Genomic DNA, 19,114 nt, shown 5'->3' on the forward strand with positions numbered 1-19,114 from the left:
TTTTTTTTTGAAGATGGATTCTCGCTCTGTAGCCAGGCTGGAGTGCAGTGGCGCGATCTTGGCTCACTGCAATCTCCGCCTCCCGGGTTCAAGCGATTCTCCTGCCTCAGCCTCCCCAGTAGCTGGGACTACAGGCACATGCTACAATGCCCAGTTAACTTTTGTATTTTTAATAGAGACAGAGTTTCACCATGTTGGCCATGATGGTCTCTATTTCTTGACCTCGTGATCCACCCACCTAAGCCTCCCAAAGTCCTGGGATTACAAGGGTAAGCCACTGTGCCCGGTCCAACCCGAGCACGTTTAAAACAAGTTTTCTCTTCACTTTGCCTCTCTCATTCTCTCCTTTTCCTTTACTCTCCCCTCCACTCCCTCTTCCTCTCTCCTTCCTTAACAATTCAGCCCCAAATCCATTAAGTAGGGCCAAGAACAACAGATATTGGTTTTGGATGGTCCGAAACTAGATGTTGGACTTGGCCTCTCCATGGGTAGGTGCCCACCCACCATGGTGGAGGATAGCTGGCGTAGAGAGGGCAGGTACTTAGGTAAAGGGATAGTGGCAGTGGTCTAGGACAGGATGTAAAAGACTGAGCATTGGGGGGCAGATGATGGGGTGAGGAGGGTGGAGGTGGGAGTCACAAGGATGGGGGACAGGAGCAAGGATGGAAGACTTTACAAATACGTAGAAATTAAACAATGTACTCCTAAATAATCAATGGGTCAAAGAAGAAATCAAGGAAAAATCAAAAGGAAAGTTAGAAAATACTTTGACATGAATGAAAATAAACAACATACCAAAACTTATGGAATGCAGCTAAAGCAATGCTTAGAGGGAAATTTATAGCTGTCAACACTTATCCCAAAAAAGATAATATCAATCAATAACCTAAACTTTTACCTTAAGACACAGCAAATAGAAGATCAAAGTCAACCCAAGGCAAGCAGAGGGAAAGAAATAATAAAGATTAGAGTAGAAATAAATAAAATAGAGAATAGAAAAACACTACATTGAATCATTGAAACAAAAGTTGTTTTTTTGAAAAGATGAACAAAGTTGACAAACCTACAGGTAGACTAAGAGCAAAAAGAGAGAATACTCAAATTACTAGAATCAGAAATGAAAGGGGAGACATTAATACTGACCTTACAGAAATGAGGATTATAAAGGAATACTATGAACAATTGTATGCCAATAATGGATAACATAGATAAAATGAACGAATTCCTAGAATAACACATACTCCCAAAACTGACTCAAGAAGAAACAGTCAACCTAAATAGACCTATAATAAGTTTGGATATTGAATTAGTAATTTAAAAAACTTCCCACAGAGAAGTGCCCAGGCCCAGATGGCTTTACTGCTGAATTGTACTAAAGGTTTAAAGAAGGCTGGGCACAGTGGCTCACACCTGTAATACCAGCATTTTGGGGGCCCAAGGCGGGTGGATCACTTGAGGTCAGAAGTTTGAGACCAGACTGGCCAACATGGTAAAACCCTGTCTCTACTAAAAAAATATAAAAGTTAGCCCAGGGTGTTAGTGGGTGCCTGTAATCCCAGCTACTTGAGAGGTTGAGGCAGGAAAATCACTTGAACCCAGGAGACGGAGGTTTCAGTGAGCCGAGATTGGGCACTGCACTCCAGCCTGGGCAACAGAGTGAGACCATTTCTTAAAAAAAAAAAAAAAAAGTTTAAAGAAGAATTAATAACAGTTCACAAATTCTACCAAAACCAGACAAAGGTGTTACAAGAAAACTATAGACAGGCCGGACATGGTGGCAATCCCAATGCTTTGGGAGACCGAGGAGGGTGGATCACCTGAAGTCAGGAGTTCAAGACCAGGCTCAAGATGGTGAAACCCTGTCTCTACTAAAATACAAAAATTAGCCGGGTGTGGTGGTGCATGCCTGTAGTCCCAACTCCCAACTACTCAGGAGGCTAAGGCAGGAGAATCGCTTGAATCTGAGAGGCAGAGGTTGCAGTGAGCCAATATTGTGCCACTGCACTCCAGCCTGGGTGACAGAGCGAAACTCTGTCTCAACAACAACAACAAGAAAACTGTAGACCAATATCTCTTACGAATATAAATGCAAAAATCCTCAACAAAATTCTAGCAAACTGAATGTAGCACGTCTAAAAATAATTATATACCATGACCATAAGGGATTTATTCTAGAAATGCAAAGTTGGTTTCATATCAAAAAATCAATATAATATACTGTATCAATAGAATGAAAACAAAACCACATCACTGTTTCAATAGATGCAGAAAGAGCATTTAATAAAATCCAATATCGTTTCATAATAAAAATGAGCTAGAAGGAAACTTTCTTTTTTTTCTTTTTTTGAAACAGGGTCTCACTTTGTCACTGGAGTGCAGTGGACATAATCTTGGCTCACTGCAGCCTCAACCTCTGGGTTCAGGTGATTCTCTGGTCTCAGCTCCCCAAGTAGCTGGGACTACAGGTGTGCATTACCACATCCAGATAATTTTTGTATTTTTTGTAGAGACATGATTTCACCATGTTACCCAGGCTGGTCTCTAACTCCTGAGCTCAAGTAATCTACCCGCCTCGGCCTCCCAAAGTGCTAGGGTTACCGATGTGAGCCACCATGCCCAGCCTTGAAGTAAACTTTCTTAACTTAATAAAAGGCATCTATGAAAACTCCACAGCTAACTTTATACTAAAGGATAAAAAAATTATATGTTTTCCCCCTAAGATCAGGAACAAGACAAGGATGCCTGCTCTCATCCTTCTATTCAATTTTATATTGAAGTTTCTCACCAGTGCAATTAGGCAAGAAAGAAAAATTATCCAGGTTAGAAAGGGGGATATAAAACTGCCTATATTTGCAATGATATGATCTTGTATATAGAAAATTTTAAAGAATCCACCAATACACAAATTCATCAAGGTTAAAAAAATATACAAAAATCAATTGTATTTCTGTAAACTTGCAATACATAAGCCAAAAAAACTCATTTATAATAGCATCAATAAGAACAAAGTATTTGGGAATGAATTTAACAAAAAAAGTACAAAATATATGTTCTGAAAACTAAAAAAAATTGTTGAAAAAATACAGATCGAAATAATTGGGAGAACTTCTTATGTTCATGAATCAGAGGCTTAATAGTGTTAAGATGGCAGTATTCCCCAAACTTATCTACAGATTCAACATAATCTCTATGAAAATCCTAGCTGACTTCTTTGTAGAAATTTATAAGCTGATTCTAAAATTCATGTGGAAGTTCAAAGAATTCAGAAGAGCCAAAAAACTCTTGAAAAGGAAGAACAAAGTTGGAGGACTCACACTTCACAGTTGTAAAACTTATTACAAGGCAACAGTCATCAAAAAAGTGTAGTACTGGTAAAAGGATAGATATATAGATTAATGGAATAGAATTGAGAGTCGAGAAATGAACTCATGTGCCTGTGATCAACTGATTTTCAACAAGGGTGCCAAGATCCTTCGATGGGGTAAAGAAATCTTTTCAACCAGTGGTGCTAACTACATAGCCACGTGCAAAAGAATGAAGTTGGACCCTTACCTCACACCATATACAAAAATTAACTCAAAAGGGATAAAAGACCTAAATGTAAGAGCTAAAGCTACATAACACTTAGAAGGAAACAGAGGAGTAAATCATTATGAGTTTGGATTTGGCAAAGGATCCTTAGTTATGAAACCAAGAGCATGAGTAGCAAAAGGATAAACAGATAATTTGGACTTCATTAAAATTAAAAACTTTTGTGCTTCAGAGAATGCCATAAAGAGATTGAAAAGATAACCACAAAATGAGAAGAAAATATTTGCAAATCGTATATCAGATAAGGGGCCTGTATTCAGAATATATGCTGTGGTTTGAATATTTGACTCCTTCAAAACTGATGTTGAAGCTTAATCCCCAATGTGGTACTATTGAGAGGTGGGGCCCTTAAAAGATGATTGAGTAATAAGGACTCTGCCCTCATGAATGGCTTAATCCATTCAAGGGTTAATGGATTAATGGGTTATCATGGGAGTGGGGCGGGTGGCTTTGTAAGAAGAGGAAGAGAGACCTGATCTATCACGCTCAGCCCCCTCACCATGTGATGATGCTATGTGCTGCCTCAGGACAGGACTCTGCAGAGAGTCACCAACTGCAAGGAGGCACTCACCGGATGTGGTCCCTCAACTTTGCACTTCTTTTTTTTTTGAGATAGGGTTTCACACTTGTTGCCCAGGCTGGAGTGCAATGGCACGATCTCAGCTCACCGCAACCTCTGCCTCCCGGGTTCAAGTGATTCTCCTGCCTCAGCCTCCCAAGTAGCTGGAATTGCAGACATGTGCCACTGTGCCTGGCCCTGAACTTTGGACTTCTCAGCCTCCGTAACTGTAATAAATAAATTCATTTTATTTGTAATTTACCAGTTTCAGATATTCTCTTATAAGCAACAGAAAATGGACTAAGACAGGTAATTTTAGTTTTGTTATTATTTTAAATGACAAAACTACACTAACTTTTGCACCAACCTAATACAAATGGCTAATCATCTCATGAAAAGATGTTCAACAGCATTAGTCATCAGGGAAATACAAATCAAAACCACAATGAGCTATTATTTCACATCCACCAGGATGGCTAACCTTAAAAAACTCAGATAGTAACAAATGTGGGTGAGGATATGGAGAAAATGGAACTCTCATCCACTGTTGGTGGGAATGTAAAATGCTGTGGCCTCTTCAGAAAACAGTCTGTAAGTTTCTCAAACAATTAAACATAGAGTTAGTTACCATATGAACCAGCAATTCTACTCCTAGGTATATATCCAAGAGAAATGAAAACATATATACACACAAAACCTTGTACACAAATATTTATAGTAGCAGTGTTCCTGATAGTCAAAAGGTGAAAGCAACTTAAATATCTATCAACTGATTAGTTAACAAAGTGTGATATATTGATAAAATGAAATATTTGTGCATAAAAAGAAATAAAATACTGACACATGCTACAACATTGATGAATTTTGAAAACTATGCTAAGTGAAGGAAGCCAGTTGCAAAAGACCACATATTATATAATTCCACATATATCAATGTCCAGACCAGGCAAATCTAGACAGAAAGTAAATTAGTTGTTGCTTAGGGGTTAAAGTATGTGTGGAGGAGGCTGGGGAAGTGATAGCTAACAGGTATGAGACTTCTTTTTGAGGTGATGAAAATCTTCTAAAATTGTGTGAGGTTTGCATACATTTGTGAATGTGGTATAAAACCATTCACCTGTACAGTTTAAATGAGTAAGTTGTATGTTTCAATTTATGTCTCAATAAAGGTGTTAAACAAGAGGAAAATGGCAATTAAATGGAACATGTGATTTTGGATTGGATCTGTTTTTTGAGATGGTGTCTTGCTATGTTGCCCAGCAGTAGCTATTCACGGACATGATCATTGCACACCATGGCCTTGAACTTCTGGCCTCTGGAGATCCTCCTGCCTCTGCCACCTGAGTAGCTAGGACTACAGGTGCTTGCCACCTCACCTGGCTTGGATCTTTTTGTCATAAATGACATTATTGGGACAATTGGGGTAATTTGAATGGTGTCTGGGGATTAGATGCTACCAGTGTATCAGTGTTAATTTCCTATTATTTTTAATTTTTATTTTTTTAGAGACGTGGTCTCTCTCTGTCACCCAGGCTGGAGTGCAGTGGCATGAGTATAGCTCACTGTAGCCTCGAGTTCCTGGGTTCAAGCCATCCCCCCACTTCAGCCTCCCAAGTAGCTAGTACTACAGGTGTATACCACCATGCCCAGCTAAATTTTAATTTTTTTTTTTTTGTAGAGGCATGGTCTCGCTATGTTGCCCAGGTTTGTCTTGAATTCCTGTCCTCAAGCAATCCTGCTGCCTTGGCCTACCAAAGTGCTGGGATTATAGGCATGAGCCACTATGACCTGCCAATTTCCTGATTTTGATGGTTGTATTTCAGTTTTGCAGGAGAATATCCTTGTTTGTAGGAAATGCACACTGAAGTATTTGTTGGTGATGGGGCATCATGGTAAGTAACTTAAGTCTCAAATGTCCAGGAAAAAAAAGTTGTTTTTTTGTTTTTTGTTTTGTTTTTTTGTTTTTGCAACTTTTCTCTATGTTTAAGTTTGTTTCAGAATAAAAATATAGGCCAGGCATGGTGGCTCACGCCTGTAATCCCAGCACTTTGGGAGGCTGAGGTGGGCAGATCACCTAGGGTCAGGAGTTCGAAACCAGCCTGGCCAACATGGCAAAACCCTGTCTCTACTAAAAATACAAAAATTAGCCAGGTGCGGTGGTGGGCGCCTGTAATCCCAGCCACTTGGGAGGCTGAGACAGGAGAATTGCTTGAACCCAGGAGGCGGAGGTTGCAGTGAGCCAAGATTGAGCCATTGCACTCCAGCCTGGGTGATAGAACAAGACTCCATCTCAAAAAAAAAAAAAAAAATACACACACACATACACATACACACCCTTTGTAAAATACTTGATTTAATTTTAAAATATGAGGGTAGAGATGGAATGTTGGGTTATCAGCAGCCACAGGGAACAAGGAGGCTGACAAACTGATAGTCTGTGATCTGGCCTGCCTATAGTGGGGGTGAGTGTGGTACTATCCTTTAGCCAGTTGCATTAGGCTTGACTAGTTTTTATAAGATTTCCAATTGCCATCAATTTATATGGAATTTATACTCTAAACCAATAGCACTGATCTTGAGAAAGAAAAGGTAATTTCTACTTAATACAATAAATGAGAAATAATTGAAGAAATAATTTCTTTGGAAAAGAATGCTTCTTTATTGATGGTTTTATTTATCAGCAAGGATCATGACTCAGTAGCCAGTGGAAGGAATCAGAACACTTTGGGAACATGCTGCTAAAAGCCCGTCAGCTCATCGTCCTTGTTTTTGTCAGCCTGGTATCCAGTAAGTACCAAGTCCTCATTTTGTCCGGGAAGACTTTTGAATACTTTCAAGTGCATATAATGATTATCACCTGCTCGTACCTGAAAAGTATTAAAAAAAAGAGAAAGCAAAAGGAGATTAATTCAAATGGGTCTACATTAAGTGAGAGAGCTACAGGTCTATAAAGACTTCTATCCAAAAAGCTGCTGAGGAATAGCATTGCTAGACCTAGTCCACCCATTCTTAGACTCTTTGTATTCATAAATCTACCACCTTATTTTAGGAGAGAAAGAGTAGAGTAGGCTGGGCGCCGTGGCTCCCACCTGTAATCCTAGTACTTTGGGAGGCTGAGGCAGGTGGATCATGAGGTCAGGAGTTCGAGACCAGCCTGGCCAGCATGGGGAAACCCTGTCTCTACTAAAAATACAAAAAATTAGCCAGGCATGGTGGTGCATGCCTGTAATCCCAGCTACTCGGGAGACTGAGGCAGGAGAATCACTTGAACCCAGGAGGAGAAGGTTGCAGTGAGCCGAGATCGCACTGCTGCACTCCAGCCTGAGTGATAGAGCGAGACTCTGCCTAAAAAAAAAAAAAATTGTAGACTAATGGCATGGCAAGAGGCATAGGTCCTAGGTTTACTTTGTTATTTTTTTCAGTATAATCTGGGCACAAAGGACAGCATTTTATTTTCAAAGATGCATGGAGCAAGAAAACCAGTGACAGCCTATATTTTTGGTGATGCTGTTTTCTGACTCCCAACTTGGGACACTTTATTTGCCATACAGTCTGATAAGGGAAAAGAAAATATACGTATATCAGCACCTACTTTATAAACGCCCACTGGTAAGATTGAGCAGAGCCCAGGGGGTGGACACCCTCCCTTCTAGAGTGAAGGGATCGGGCACTGTGGCTCACGCCTATAATCCCAGCATTTTGGGAGGCCGAGGTGGGTGGATCACCTGAGGTCAGGAGTTTGAGACAAACCTGGCCAACATGGTGAAACCTGGTCTCTACTAAAAATACAAAATTAGCTGGGCGTGGTGGTGCACACCTGTAATCCCAGCTACCTGGGAGGCTGAAGCAGGAGAATCACTTGAATCTGGGAAATGGAGGTTGCAGAGAGCCGAGATTGTGCCACTGCACTCCAACCTGAGCGACAGAGTGAAACTCTGTCTCAAAAAAGAAAAAAAAAAAAAAGCTAAGGGGTTTTGCTAGGAAGTCATTGGTATGAAGGTTGAAGCAGCAGTTTGGACATGAATCTGAGACCTGGAAAATTATGGTAAGAATTTTTACTTTGGTTCTTGCTTGAGACAATAAATGCTTTGTCTTATAAAATATTTATAAAAATATTTATTGTGCTTCTGATGTCACTTCCTATCCTAATTTTAACAAATGCCATATATCAAATGTTTACTGTTAGCCAGACACTGTGATGAACATTTTATATAAATGATTATATTAACTTATATTATAGGCCTGAAGAAAGGTGAAGCAATGAAATTTTACAGATGTGGAAGCAGAGTAAGAGAGATTAAGTGATTTTCCATAAATCTCTCAGCTAATAAGTGGCACAGCCAATATTCAAACCCAGATTTGTTAGGCTCTAGCATCTACATTCTTTTCACTCTACAATGTAACCTCTTTGGAGGGTACTGATGGGGGAATGAGGCCTCGCTCTGTTGCGTGGGCTGCAGCGCAGTGGTGCGATCTCAGCTCACTGTAACCTCAAACTCCTCGGCTCAAGTGATCCTTCTACCTCATCTTCCCAAGTAGCTAGGACTACTGGTGTGCATCACCATGCCTAGGTAATTAAAATATTTTCTTTGTAGAGACAAGGTCTTGCTATGTTGCCCAGGCTGATCTCAAACTCCTGGCTTCAAGCTATACCCCCACCTTGATCTCCCAAAGTGTTGGGATTACAGGCGTGAACCACCACACCAGGCCAGTGTAACTTTTTTAAAGCTCTTATTTTGTGCTTTGTATTAGAGGCAGCACAGCCAGTAGTTAAGCTCAGTCTATCTGGGCTCAAATCCTGACTCGGATCTTACAGTTGTATGACTTTTTTAGTCTCTTCACCACCCTGGAGCTCAATTTTTTCATTGGTAACCCAAGAGAAGTGATTGTACTTATCTCACAGATTTGTTGTGAGGATTAAATGAGGTAATACAAGCCCTGTTCTTAGAATAGTGCATGATGAATTGTAAGTGCTCAATAAATTTCCAGCTTATTTATTCCTCACAACACCCTGCTAAGTAGATTATTACCCTCATTGTGCAGATAAGGGAATGAAGGCTCAGAGAGGAGGAGGAGCTTCAAGAGTTCAAACCCAGGACACTCTGACACCTAAGCCTGTGGTCTTTCCATTCTACCATCTGCCTCTTGGTAGGTACTTGAAATACATAGAGAAGGTCTTGTCACTGGCAAGACCTTAAATCTAGAGAGGCTCAGAGCAAAGGGATCGACAGCCAGACTACCAGGAAGTAAAAGGGAACTGGGATCAGTGGCTGAGATCCAGTAGGAAAAATATGATAGCAGAAGGAAGAAAAGATGAGAGAGACAGAGAGAGAAAGAGACAGAGACAGAGAGAGAGGAGACTGATTAAGAGAGGGCAAAAGGGTGGTCAAGAGAAGAAATTTTCAGGCGGAAATTTTCAAGATAGTTATCTGATGAACTGTTGAAGAGACATGTGAGCTGGTAATATGTGAAATGTATGCATTTGAATTAATCATAAATTATTAAAATAAATATTCTAATGTTGATGGAATGTTTCCTATCTTTGCACGTAATCATTTTTAACTGGAAAACGTTCTTTTCCAGCCATGAAGAAATCAGATTGAAAATGGAGGAAATGGTGCCATTGTTTTCTGAGGATACAGCAGGGTCCTCTGTGACATGTGTCTCCCCTGGACCTGGTCTTTACTAGGAGCTCACATTTGGCAGAACAGGGCTGATCCATGTACATAGCTCGGTACTGAAACTTTCTTATGCTAAGCTGACTACCTCCACTTACTTATGTTCATTTTTTGCTGAAAACGTCTTTTAAAATGTTTATATTTTAATTGAATTGTTTGTTAAAGAGAAATAAGCCACACTGTGCCCTGGTCGAATAGTTAAGTAAAGATTAAGTAAATATACTTTAATATTTGTTTTCATTTTTAAAATCAGAATTATCATCTTCTTAATACATAAGGACAAAAATGGCTCTTAAATATTCATGGTTGACTTGTTCAATTGGTTTCATCTTGATAACTTCAATTAGAACTGGATCAATGCATCGTGTAATTTTCTGACAGAGCTATAAAATTAACTTTTAAACTATTTTAACTACTCCACTGCTTTAAACTATACCTAGAGTGCCATAAGTTAAATCTACTAATTTGAATTACAAAATAATATTTACATTATATTAATCAAAATGCTTAGAGGACAAAAAAGGATTAAATTATTTTCCCAGCTAATGATTTGAGTCGTTACTTTAATTTATTTAATTTAGACATATAGAATCATACAGCTTTGAGGTGGAATCGGCTTCAAGATACCATGTGGTCCAGCCCCACGCCTTCAGGCAGATGAGACGTGATCCTCCCTCCTTACCTAGGAAGCAGTACAACCACAAATCCAGCATGCCCTGAACTGTTATGAAATCTTTTTCTATACAATTTCCAGAAATCAAGAATCAATGTAATAAAGCTTTCTGAATTCACAAGAAAAAAAATGGTATCAACATCATTTACCAAATTTGAGAGTCTACCACTTGGAAGGAATCATGCTGGGCATCTTAATTTAGGACAACTGTAAGGAAGGAATTATATGGTAGGGAAATCAGGGAACATTTTACATAAAATGAGAAATAGATCTTTTGGCGCTAAAGTAGGTACTGAACTCTAACCTTAATGTAGTAATTTATTCCAGCAACGACTTGAGTTTTATACTCCACAGCTTCCAATTTTTCGTAACTCTGATTTGTTTTTTCTTCAAGCTGTGGTTTAACCTAAAGAAAAGAAAAGAGGAAACAAATAATCAAAGCTATATTAGACTCCATCTATGTGACGTACACATCTGGGAACCTCATCCTCCTAAAAGTCTTCAAAGATGGTAATGAAATCTATGAGCTGTTTTTATTATTTCAATAGAAAAGTCCTATTTTAATACAATTACATAGATTAAAACATCAAATTTTGTTGCTTTAGGCTGAATTCACATAAACTCAGTGTGGTAATGCAATATAGGAGCATTTTGACTGTTAAACTCTAAGAGTTATATATATCTTTGATTAACAAAAATCAGTAGAGCAATAATTACTACTTGATTAAAACATTATTTTAAAATAATTTCAGACTTAGAAGTTGTAAAATTAGTATAATGAATTCTCTTATATCATTTATAGTTCCCCTAATTTTGCCATTTTACATAACATAGTATAATCATCAAAATCAGGAAATTAACATGGTATATCACTATTAAGTAGTCTCTAAACCTTATCAGAATTTTGCCAGTTATCCTGAAAATGTCTCTTTTCTGCTCCAGGATCTCATGCAGGATCCTACATTGCATTTAGTTGTCATTTCTACTCAGTCTCGTACAATCTGGGTTCATTCCTTTGTTGTTCACAACCTTGATGTTTTCAAAGAATACTGGCCTGTTAAATGGCAGAATGTCCCTCAATTTAGGTTTGTGTCATCTCCTCTTATGTTAGTATTATACATATTTGTAAGGATAGCACAAAAGTGATGTTGTGCTTAAGTGCATCCTATCAGGAGCTACATTTCATTACTGGTGATGTTAATTTTGATCGCTTAGGATGTCTGCCAGTTTTCTCCACTGTAAAGTTACCATTTTTTTCCCTTTGTAATTAGTAAGTGTCTTGTGAGGAGTCTTGTTTCTCGCTGTACTTTCATTCATGAATTTTAGCATCCATTGATGGTTCTTGCCTACAACAATGATTAATTGTGGTGTTGGCCAAATGGTAATTTAAAAAATAATTTCTTGTACATTTATTATTTGCAATTCTACTGTAAGGAAGAGCTGTTCTCTCCTCTTCATGTAGTCAATTACTTATTTTATATTAATATGACTCATGGATATTTATTTTACTCTGTGGATTACAATTCATTACTCTTTATTTTGTTACTCAAATGTCCTAGATTTGGCCATTGGGAGCTCCTTCACTTGATGCCTGTGTCCTTTCAACACGCCTCCATCATTTTATAAGCACTTCCTAACTTTCTGACTTTACGGAAGTAGAGTCAGATGTTCCAGGTTTATCTTGAAGTTTCCTTGCCTCCTCGCTGGAATCAACTATTTCTCCAAGGAGTCCCCACTCCTTTTATTGGAGAATGGTATTTAAGACCCAAGATTTGGGTGCTGTGTCTCTTGTTACTAGATGTCATTGCTTCTAGGCCCACTCAGTGGAAAGGGCTACAAAATAATATGTGTACTCACACACACATGCATACATCTTTACTCATTTGTATATGTGTGTGCATATACACACATTTATGTGTGTGTCATTATATATGTGTGTGTATGGGTGTGTATGTGTATCACACACATATATATATATATTTTTCCTCTGATTAAAATCAAATACCATGGCTGGGCGTGGTGGCTCATGCCTGTAATCCCAGCTCTTTGGGAGGCCGAGGCGGGTGGATCACTTGAGGTCAGGAGTTTGAGACCAGCCTGACCAACATGATAAAACCCCGTCTCTACTAAAAATACAAAAATGAGCCGGGCGCAGTGTTGGGTGTCTGTAATTCCAGCTACTCAGGAGGCTGAAGCAGGAGAATCGCTTGAACCTGGGAGGCGGAGGTTGCAGTGAGGTGAGATCATACCATTGCACTCCCGTCTGGGCAACAAGCGTGAAACTGCACCTCAAACATAAATAAATAAATAAAAATTAATTAATTAATTAATTAATTAAATTTAAAAAATCAAATACCACAGGACTCATTTAGCTTTTCCCCTTTCCTTATTATAACTCCTTTCTCAAACACTGAGGAAGAATCCTGGTTCTTCTTATTTGCAATGTATTTGCCTATTTGTTCAGTTCTAGCGTATACATAAAGTAATTTCAGAATTGCTGACCTATGCCCCTGTGGAAAACAATATACTAACTAGAGTGCAGTATTTGGGTATAATTCTAATAAAGACCCTGTGGTTGCATGGGCTTACCTGGATAATCCAGGATAACCTCTCCATCTTGAGAGCCTTAATTTAATCACACCTGCAAAGTCTCTTTTGCTGTGTAAAGGAAACTAGTCACAGGTTCCAGGGATTGGGACATGGACATCTTTGGAGGGCCATCATTCTGTCTACCATGGAGGGATATGGGTTGGGTTTCAATGTCAGCATTCCCGAACCAAGCATGAGAAGGGAGACAGAGTCCCAAATTTAATATGTAAATTTTTACGGAACCCATCAGCTTTCTGTACAGTACTTCATTCCCACTCTCAGCTGGGCCTGATATGCAAGAGTCTACTATGAGCTCTTGACTCAGTTCCTGCTAAGTGTAAAGCTTGTCTTCTGCCAGGGTGGAGGACAGTGAGGGAGAAGGAACTCGGGGAGGTCTCACTGTCCCTCATACAGATCAGTCCTCTTGCTTTTGGTCCTGGGCCTTACTCCTGGCTACGAGTTTTTGGTGTTGTTCATGCCTGCGCCTTTGTGATGTTCTGCAGGTGAATCGGCTTGCTTCTGGCTTAGACTTTCCCCTCCGTGGGCTTAGCTTCTGTTTAGACTGCTCAGCATTTTCCATTGTTCATCTCTTTTCCAACTTCCAAAATTTTATTGCTGTTTCTGAGGTGGTGCTTGCCTATCTCCTGTTGTCTTTATATCTGTGGGTTTGTCCTTCAACCTCAATTCTTTTCTATCCTTTGGAGGAAAAAGGATATAACTCTGTATTGAATATACCTTGTTTATTGAGAACTTGCCTTTGTGCCCTTCACGAAAGCATTTCATGTCCATACAACTTCAATCAGGTCTCCAATGCATCTAGAATTTTCCCGAGGCAGTCTTTCCCATCAGTGGGCAGTTTTTTGTTTTTTGTTTTTTTTTTTAGTTTAAGAGACAGGATCTCCCCCTCACCCAGGCTGGAGTGCAGTGGCGTGATCATAGTTCGCCGCAGTCTCAAACTCCTGGACTCAAACAATCCTCCCTGGGCAGATGTTTTGAATCCCTTACTACTGATGCCTCAGTTTCAGTACCAGAACTGTTTTCAAAAGGTAGACATATGCAAACTGTGAGCTCTCAGACCACTGCTGAAAGGCCAAACACTCCACGGACCACCACTCAGTTCTCCTGTAACCTTGAGAATAGATGGGAAAAATGCGACTGCTCTGTTGAGATGGAAATGAAATTTCAAAGTGGAGAAAGGGAGAAGACAAACAGTGAGAACAAAACAGAAGTGGGAAGAGCTAGGGGCAAGAGAGCGGAGAAAGGGTGCACAGAGAAGCAGAGTAAGGAAACGGGTTACTGTCTTAGGGTCCCTTTCCAAAGCCTTTTGAGATTCCAAAGGAGGGGTGGACAGCATTGGACACCACTCAAATTAGGAGCTGAGTTTGAAAGGGCTAATCTCTACACTAATCCCCAAAGTATCCATTTAAACCTCATTTTATAAATGAGGAATCTGAGGCTATGGGTTGAGCATGACTGCTTAAAGTTGAAAAATTATTAATCATAGTTATTTTAAAGTCCTTGCCTGATAACTTATATATCTGATCTGTGTTCCTTCTGCTTTTCAGTCATGTTTTTTTTAAGCACATATCCTAAGCCAGCCAGTCTTTCTTTTCTTTTCTTTTCTCTTTCTTCTTTCTTTCTTTCTTTCTTTCTTTCTTTCTTTCTTTCTTTCTTTCTTTCTTTCTTTCCTTTCTTCCTTCCTTCCTTTCCTTCCTTCCTTCCTTCCTTCCTTCCTTCCTTCCTTCCTTCCTTCCTTCCTTCCTTCTTCTCTCTCTCTCTTTCATGGAGTCTTGCTCTGTCACCTAGGCTGGAGTACAGTGGCATGATCTTAACTCACTACAACCTCTCCCTCCTGGGTTTAAGCAGTTCTCCTGCCTCAGCCTCCTGAATAGCTGGGACTATAGGCATCTGCCACCATTCCCAGTTGATTTTTTATATTTTTGGAGAGACCGAATTTCACCATGTTTGCCAGGCTGGTCTCGAACTCCTGGCCTCAGGTGATCCACTCGCCTTGGCCTCCCAAAGTGCTGTGATTACAGGGGTGAGCCACCATGGCTGGCCCCAAGTATTCATTTCTATCTGTCCTAGAAATATATCTAAATCTTTAACCTTTCCATCGTATCTGTGTAATCCACAAATGCAGAATTTTCCATGAGAGGGGGGATTTAAAAGATCTGGTTTGTTTCTTGAAGTGCTCTGGCACCTGTCAGACTGTGGACCTTGATTTCTGGTTCACTCTACTTGTAACTTGCAGCCTCCCTCCCTCTTTCCAGTAAAATAGATTTGCGTGGTTTAATGTTAGATGACGTGGACCTGAGTGATGAGATTTGAGCGGAGGAGCAGGGAAAGGGGCAGAGTAGGGGAGCTTGTTAGTGAAACCTTAAGTCTCAGAAGGTAGCTTGGCACTGAAAGACTCCCCAGGATGGGCACTAGAAGGATGCAGGCCAGCTGGGAACGGTGGTGGGAGACTGGTGGTGAATGGACACATCTTCTGCTGAATGCAGTTGGCCTTCACCTTTCTCAGTCTGCCATGTGTGATGGTGACGGGAGCTGAAGGAATACAGAGGAGGTTTGTCGCTTGGTCTCTAGCCAGGGGAGGAGGTTACCAGGGAGGAGCACCTGGTATGATGCATTTACCCCAGAGTTCTTCAAGCATTTCTCATTGTTACTGAGCATGAATCTTAGTGTGGTGTTTATTCTCTGAGATCTGAGGATGTGAGCCATGGGGCACCCAACACCTAGGCTTTCCCTCTAATCTGTAGTCATTCTACAGAAACAATAGGACTGTGCCTACTTTAGGAGAAAACAGATAGAAAGATATTGGTGGCAAAGTGTATGCATTACATTTGGGGGAGTTTTCCAGAGTGAGGAAGGAGAGTTTGAATGGTGACATGAAAGGACAACTAAGGGCCAGTAAGACGTGACTTGTGGACATTTGTTGTCTAGTATGTTCTGAAGGAAGAAGAAAGTGCGGGACAAGGCATTGAGGATGCAAGAAATGAAGTCACCTGGCTAAGAGAGGAAGGGCTGGCTGAAGAGAGGAGAACAGAGCCTAGGGCGGAATGAGATCCAGCAAGAGATAGGGTCAGCTGGGGCATTTTCTTACCAGAGGCCTGCAATCTCCTAAGACAGGAGTCCCCAAGCCCTGGGCTGCAGACCAGTAGCCATCCACCGCCTGTTAGGAATTGGGCTGCACAGCAGGAGGGGAGCAGTGGGCCAGTGAGGATGATGGCCTGAGCCCCGCCTCCTGTCAGATTAGCGGTGGCATTAGATTTTCATAGGAGCGGGAACCCTATTGTGAACTGCATGCAAGGGATCAAGGTTGCGTGCTCCTTATGAGAATATAATGCCTGATGATCTGAGGTGGAACAGCTTCATCCCAAAACTGTCCCCTCCACCACATCTGTGGAAAAATTGCCTTCCACAAAGGTGCCAAAAAGGCTGGGGACGGCTGGCGTAAGAAGAGTAGGAACTGAGACATCCTGCTGGAGGGAACATGGGGGTGGGAGGGACTGAGGAACTGAAGAGAGATTTACATTTGTGGGGTTTCTAGAAAAAGACCAACAAATATGACTGAAAGTATGTTCTGGCAGTCCTGGGTCCTGTCCGGGTTGTTCAGCATTAATCCACAGGTTTGTAATGGGTGAGTTTTCTGTGGTTCTGCACCTCGCTTTGGCAAAGTTCTTTGATTCTGGAACAGTAGTAGCTGCATAGAAAGTGGTGGCAGTGGGCATGACCTTTAATTGAGAATTAGAAAGCCAGGAGCTCCCAGGGTCAAGGAAATCATCATGAGTGGAGGAGTATTTGAGGCTATCCTCCTTTCATGGGGTCCAGGCTGGATGAGAGACTGAGTGGGCCTGGGTGTGTTCTCATGAAGATGGGAAGGTAGGTGCCTGAAGGATTCTGGTGTGGCTAAATGGCAGGTTCTTTGGGTGTGGGACAGTGGGAGAGGCGACTAATGAGGAGGCTGTGGTCAGAGAAGGGAATGCAGATTTGTGGATGGGGTTAGAGCCATGACATACTAAGTTCCAGGGTGTGCCCAGGATGGTATGCAGATGAGGTGTTTGTGTGGTGTCCTGACCGACAAAAATCGTGTTCTGTGTGTTAGCCAGGAATAGTATTTAGCAATTAGGTTTATGACTAAGGGGAGCGTGTGTGTGTGTGTGTGTGTGTGTGTGTGTGTGTGTTCATTGTGTGCATGCACATTGCATGTATAGTAACCCTTCTAAAAATAATTAAATAACATTTCTTTCCTTCTCATAAACATGCTCAGAATTCTCATCAAATGCTCATTAACATATTATATAGATAATGAATTAGCAATAATGATCTGGAGGCTTTTGCTATTGGGCCATTCATTTATTTGGTTCTTCATTATACAGATTGTGGCTTTTCATGAATGGGGTTACGTATGGCTCTGTCTTTCTGGGATGTGTCCCTCTTAGATCCATTCTATTTTATAAATTTCCACAAGGGCAGGCACTATTTTATGTCCCTGCTACCCCCATAGCAATTCACACAGTTCCGTCTACCTAATCAATGTTTTCTGAATGAAAAGACCACAGTTGTTTTCCATCCTGACAACTTGTCTTCCCAAATAGGAAAGATGAGTATAGCAATGACCTCAGCTAATACAGAGAATCTTGGAAGAGGGTTTTCTTCAAGTGTACTTTAGTACATGATGCTACAATGACATATTCAGTCTCTGTTATTTTCAGAATGGGAAAACTCATTTCCCCTGCCTTCGAAAACTTTCAAGTTTTCTCGATTGCCATCCCCTTTGTTTGCCTTTCTTTTCTTTCTGCCCTCATCCAATATTCCTCTTTCATTGTGATATCAAATTCCTTGACCCTGCAGTTAACATTTGTCTTTGATACTCTTCCCTTCTCTACGTGATGATCTTTTTCTTCCTTCTTTCTCTCCTTCTAATGGGGTTCTTCAGTTGGCCTTCCACTAAGAAGCTCTCTGAGAAGGCCAAGGAAAGCTGATAAACTTCAGGTCCTCTGAGAATACTTGCACTTTAACAGGTGATTTTAAAAAACAGAAATACATTCAAAAATCAAAAAAGTAAAACTATCAAGAAAGTGACAGGTAGTGGAGATTGTCCCTGAATTGCCAGCACCTACTCATTTTCCCTGTTCCTGCATGGGGACCTAACTGTAATTTTGGAGAAGGAATTGACTCAAGTTTCTCACCTATAAAGTGGTTGTAATAATACTTGCCTCTTGGGGCTGTTTGTAGGGGCATAAATGATATAATTGATGTAAAAGTGCTCCCTAAACTACAACGAGTTTTTCAACTCTTCCTCTACCTTCTAACACTGAACTGGGAATGGTGCCCTAAGGCTCACTCCTGCAAGAGAGGGCAGATAAGTGATAATCCGGGCTTTAACACGGGAGTAGCTGAACTGCCTCACAGTAATTATTCACCTGAAAGGAAGGAGGTTTGACCAGCAATCTCTAACATCTTTTCTGGTCCAAAACCTATGATTATGAAAAAGTACTTAATTGGATATTGTTTTATATACTGTTCCAGATATCTCGATTTTTCCCAACTAACCTGTAAACTCCTAGAGGCCAGGGGCCATATCTTACAGCCCTCATGTAGCTTCTATAATAATTAGCATAATGCTAGACACTTAGGAGATATACAAGAAATGCACCAACCATGAAATGATTCATTGATATTCATTTCCTATATTTATTTATTTATTTATTTTTTGAGACAAAGTCTCACTTTGTTGGCCAGGCTGGAGTGCAGTGGCGTGATCATGGCTCACTGCATCCTCAACTTCCTGGGTGCAAGTGATCATCTCACCTAAGCCTCCCAAGTAGCTGGGACTACAGGTGTGTACCACCTGGCTATTTTTTTTTTTTTTTTTTTTTTTTGTATTTTCGAGGGGGTAGAGACAGGGTTTTGTCATGATGCCCTTGAATCCCCCAGATCAAGCAATCTGCCCGCCTCTGCCTCCTAAAGTGCTGGGATTATAGCCATGAGCCACCGCACCTGTCCCTCTAATGACTA

The 19,114-nt window shown here is 40.6% G+C and overlaps 1 protein-coding gene across 1 annotated transcript in view; it reads right to left on the reverse strand.

The window, feature by feature from the left end:
- Positions 1 to 6,785: 6,785 nt before the first annotated feature.
- The window catches only part of CSTA (cystatin A), a 16,254-nt gene continuing 3,925 nt past the window's right edge, over positions 6,786 to 19,114 (reverse strand). The window contains exons 2-3 of the mRNA XM_017858193.1: positions 10,806 to 10,907; positions 6,786 to 7,017 (exon numbers count right to left, since the gene is read on the reverse strand). Coding sequence (XP_017713682.1) covers positions 6,889 to 7,017; positions 10,806 to 10,907 — 231 coding nt within the window. The 3' untranslated portion in view covers positions 6,786 to 6,888. The remainder of the gene's footprint in view (positions 7,018 to 10,805; positions 10,908 to 19,114) is intronic.

Source organism: Rhinopithecus bieti, unplaced genomic scaffold, assembly GCF_001698545.2.
Source record: "Rhinopithecus bieti isolate Rb0 unplaced genomic scaffold, ASM169854v2 scaffold_48450, whole genome shotgun sequence".
Classification (NCBI taxonomy): Eukaryota; Metazoa; Chordata; class Mammalia; order Primates; family Cercopithecidae; genus Rhinopithecus; species Rhinopithecus bieti.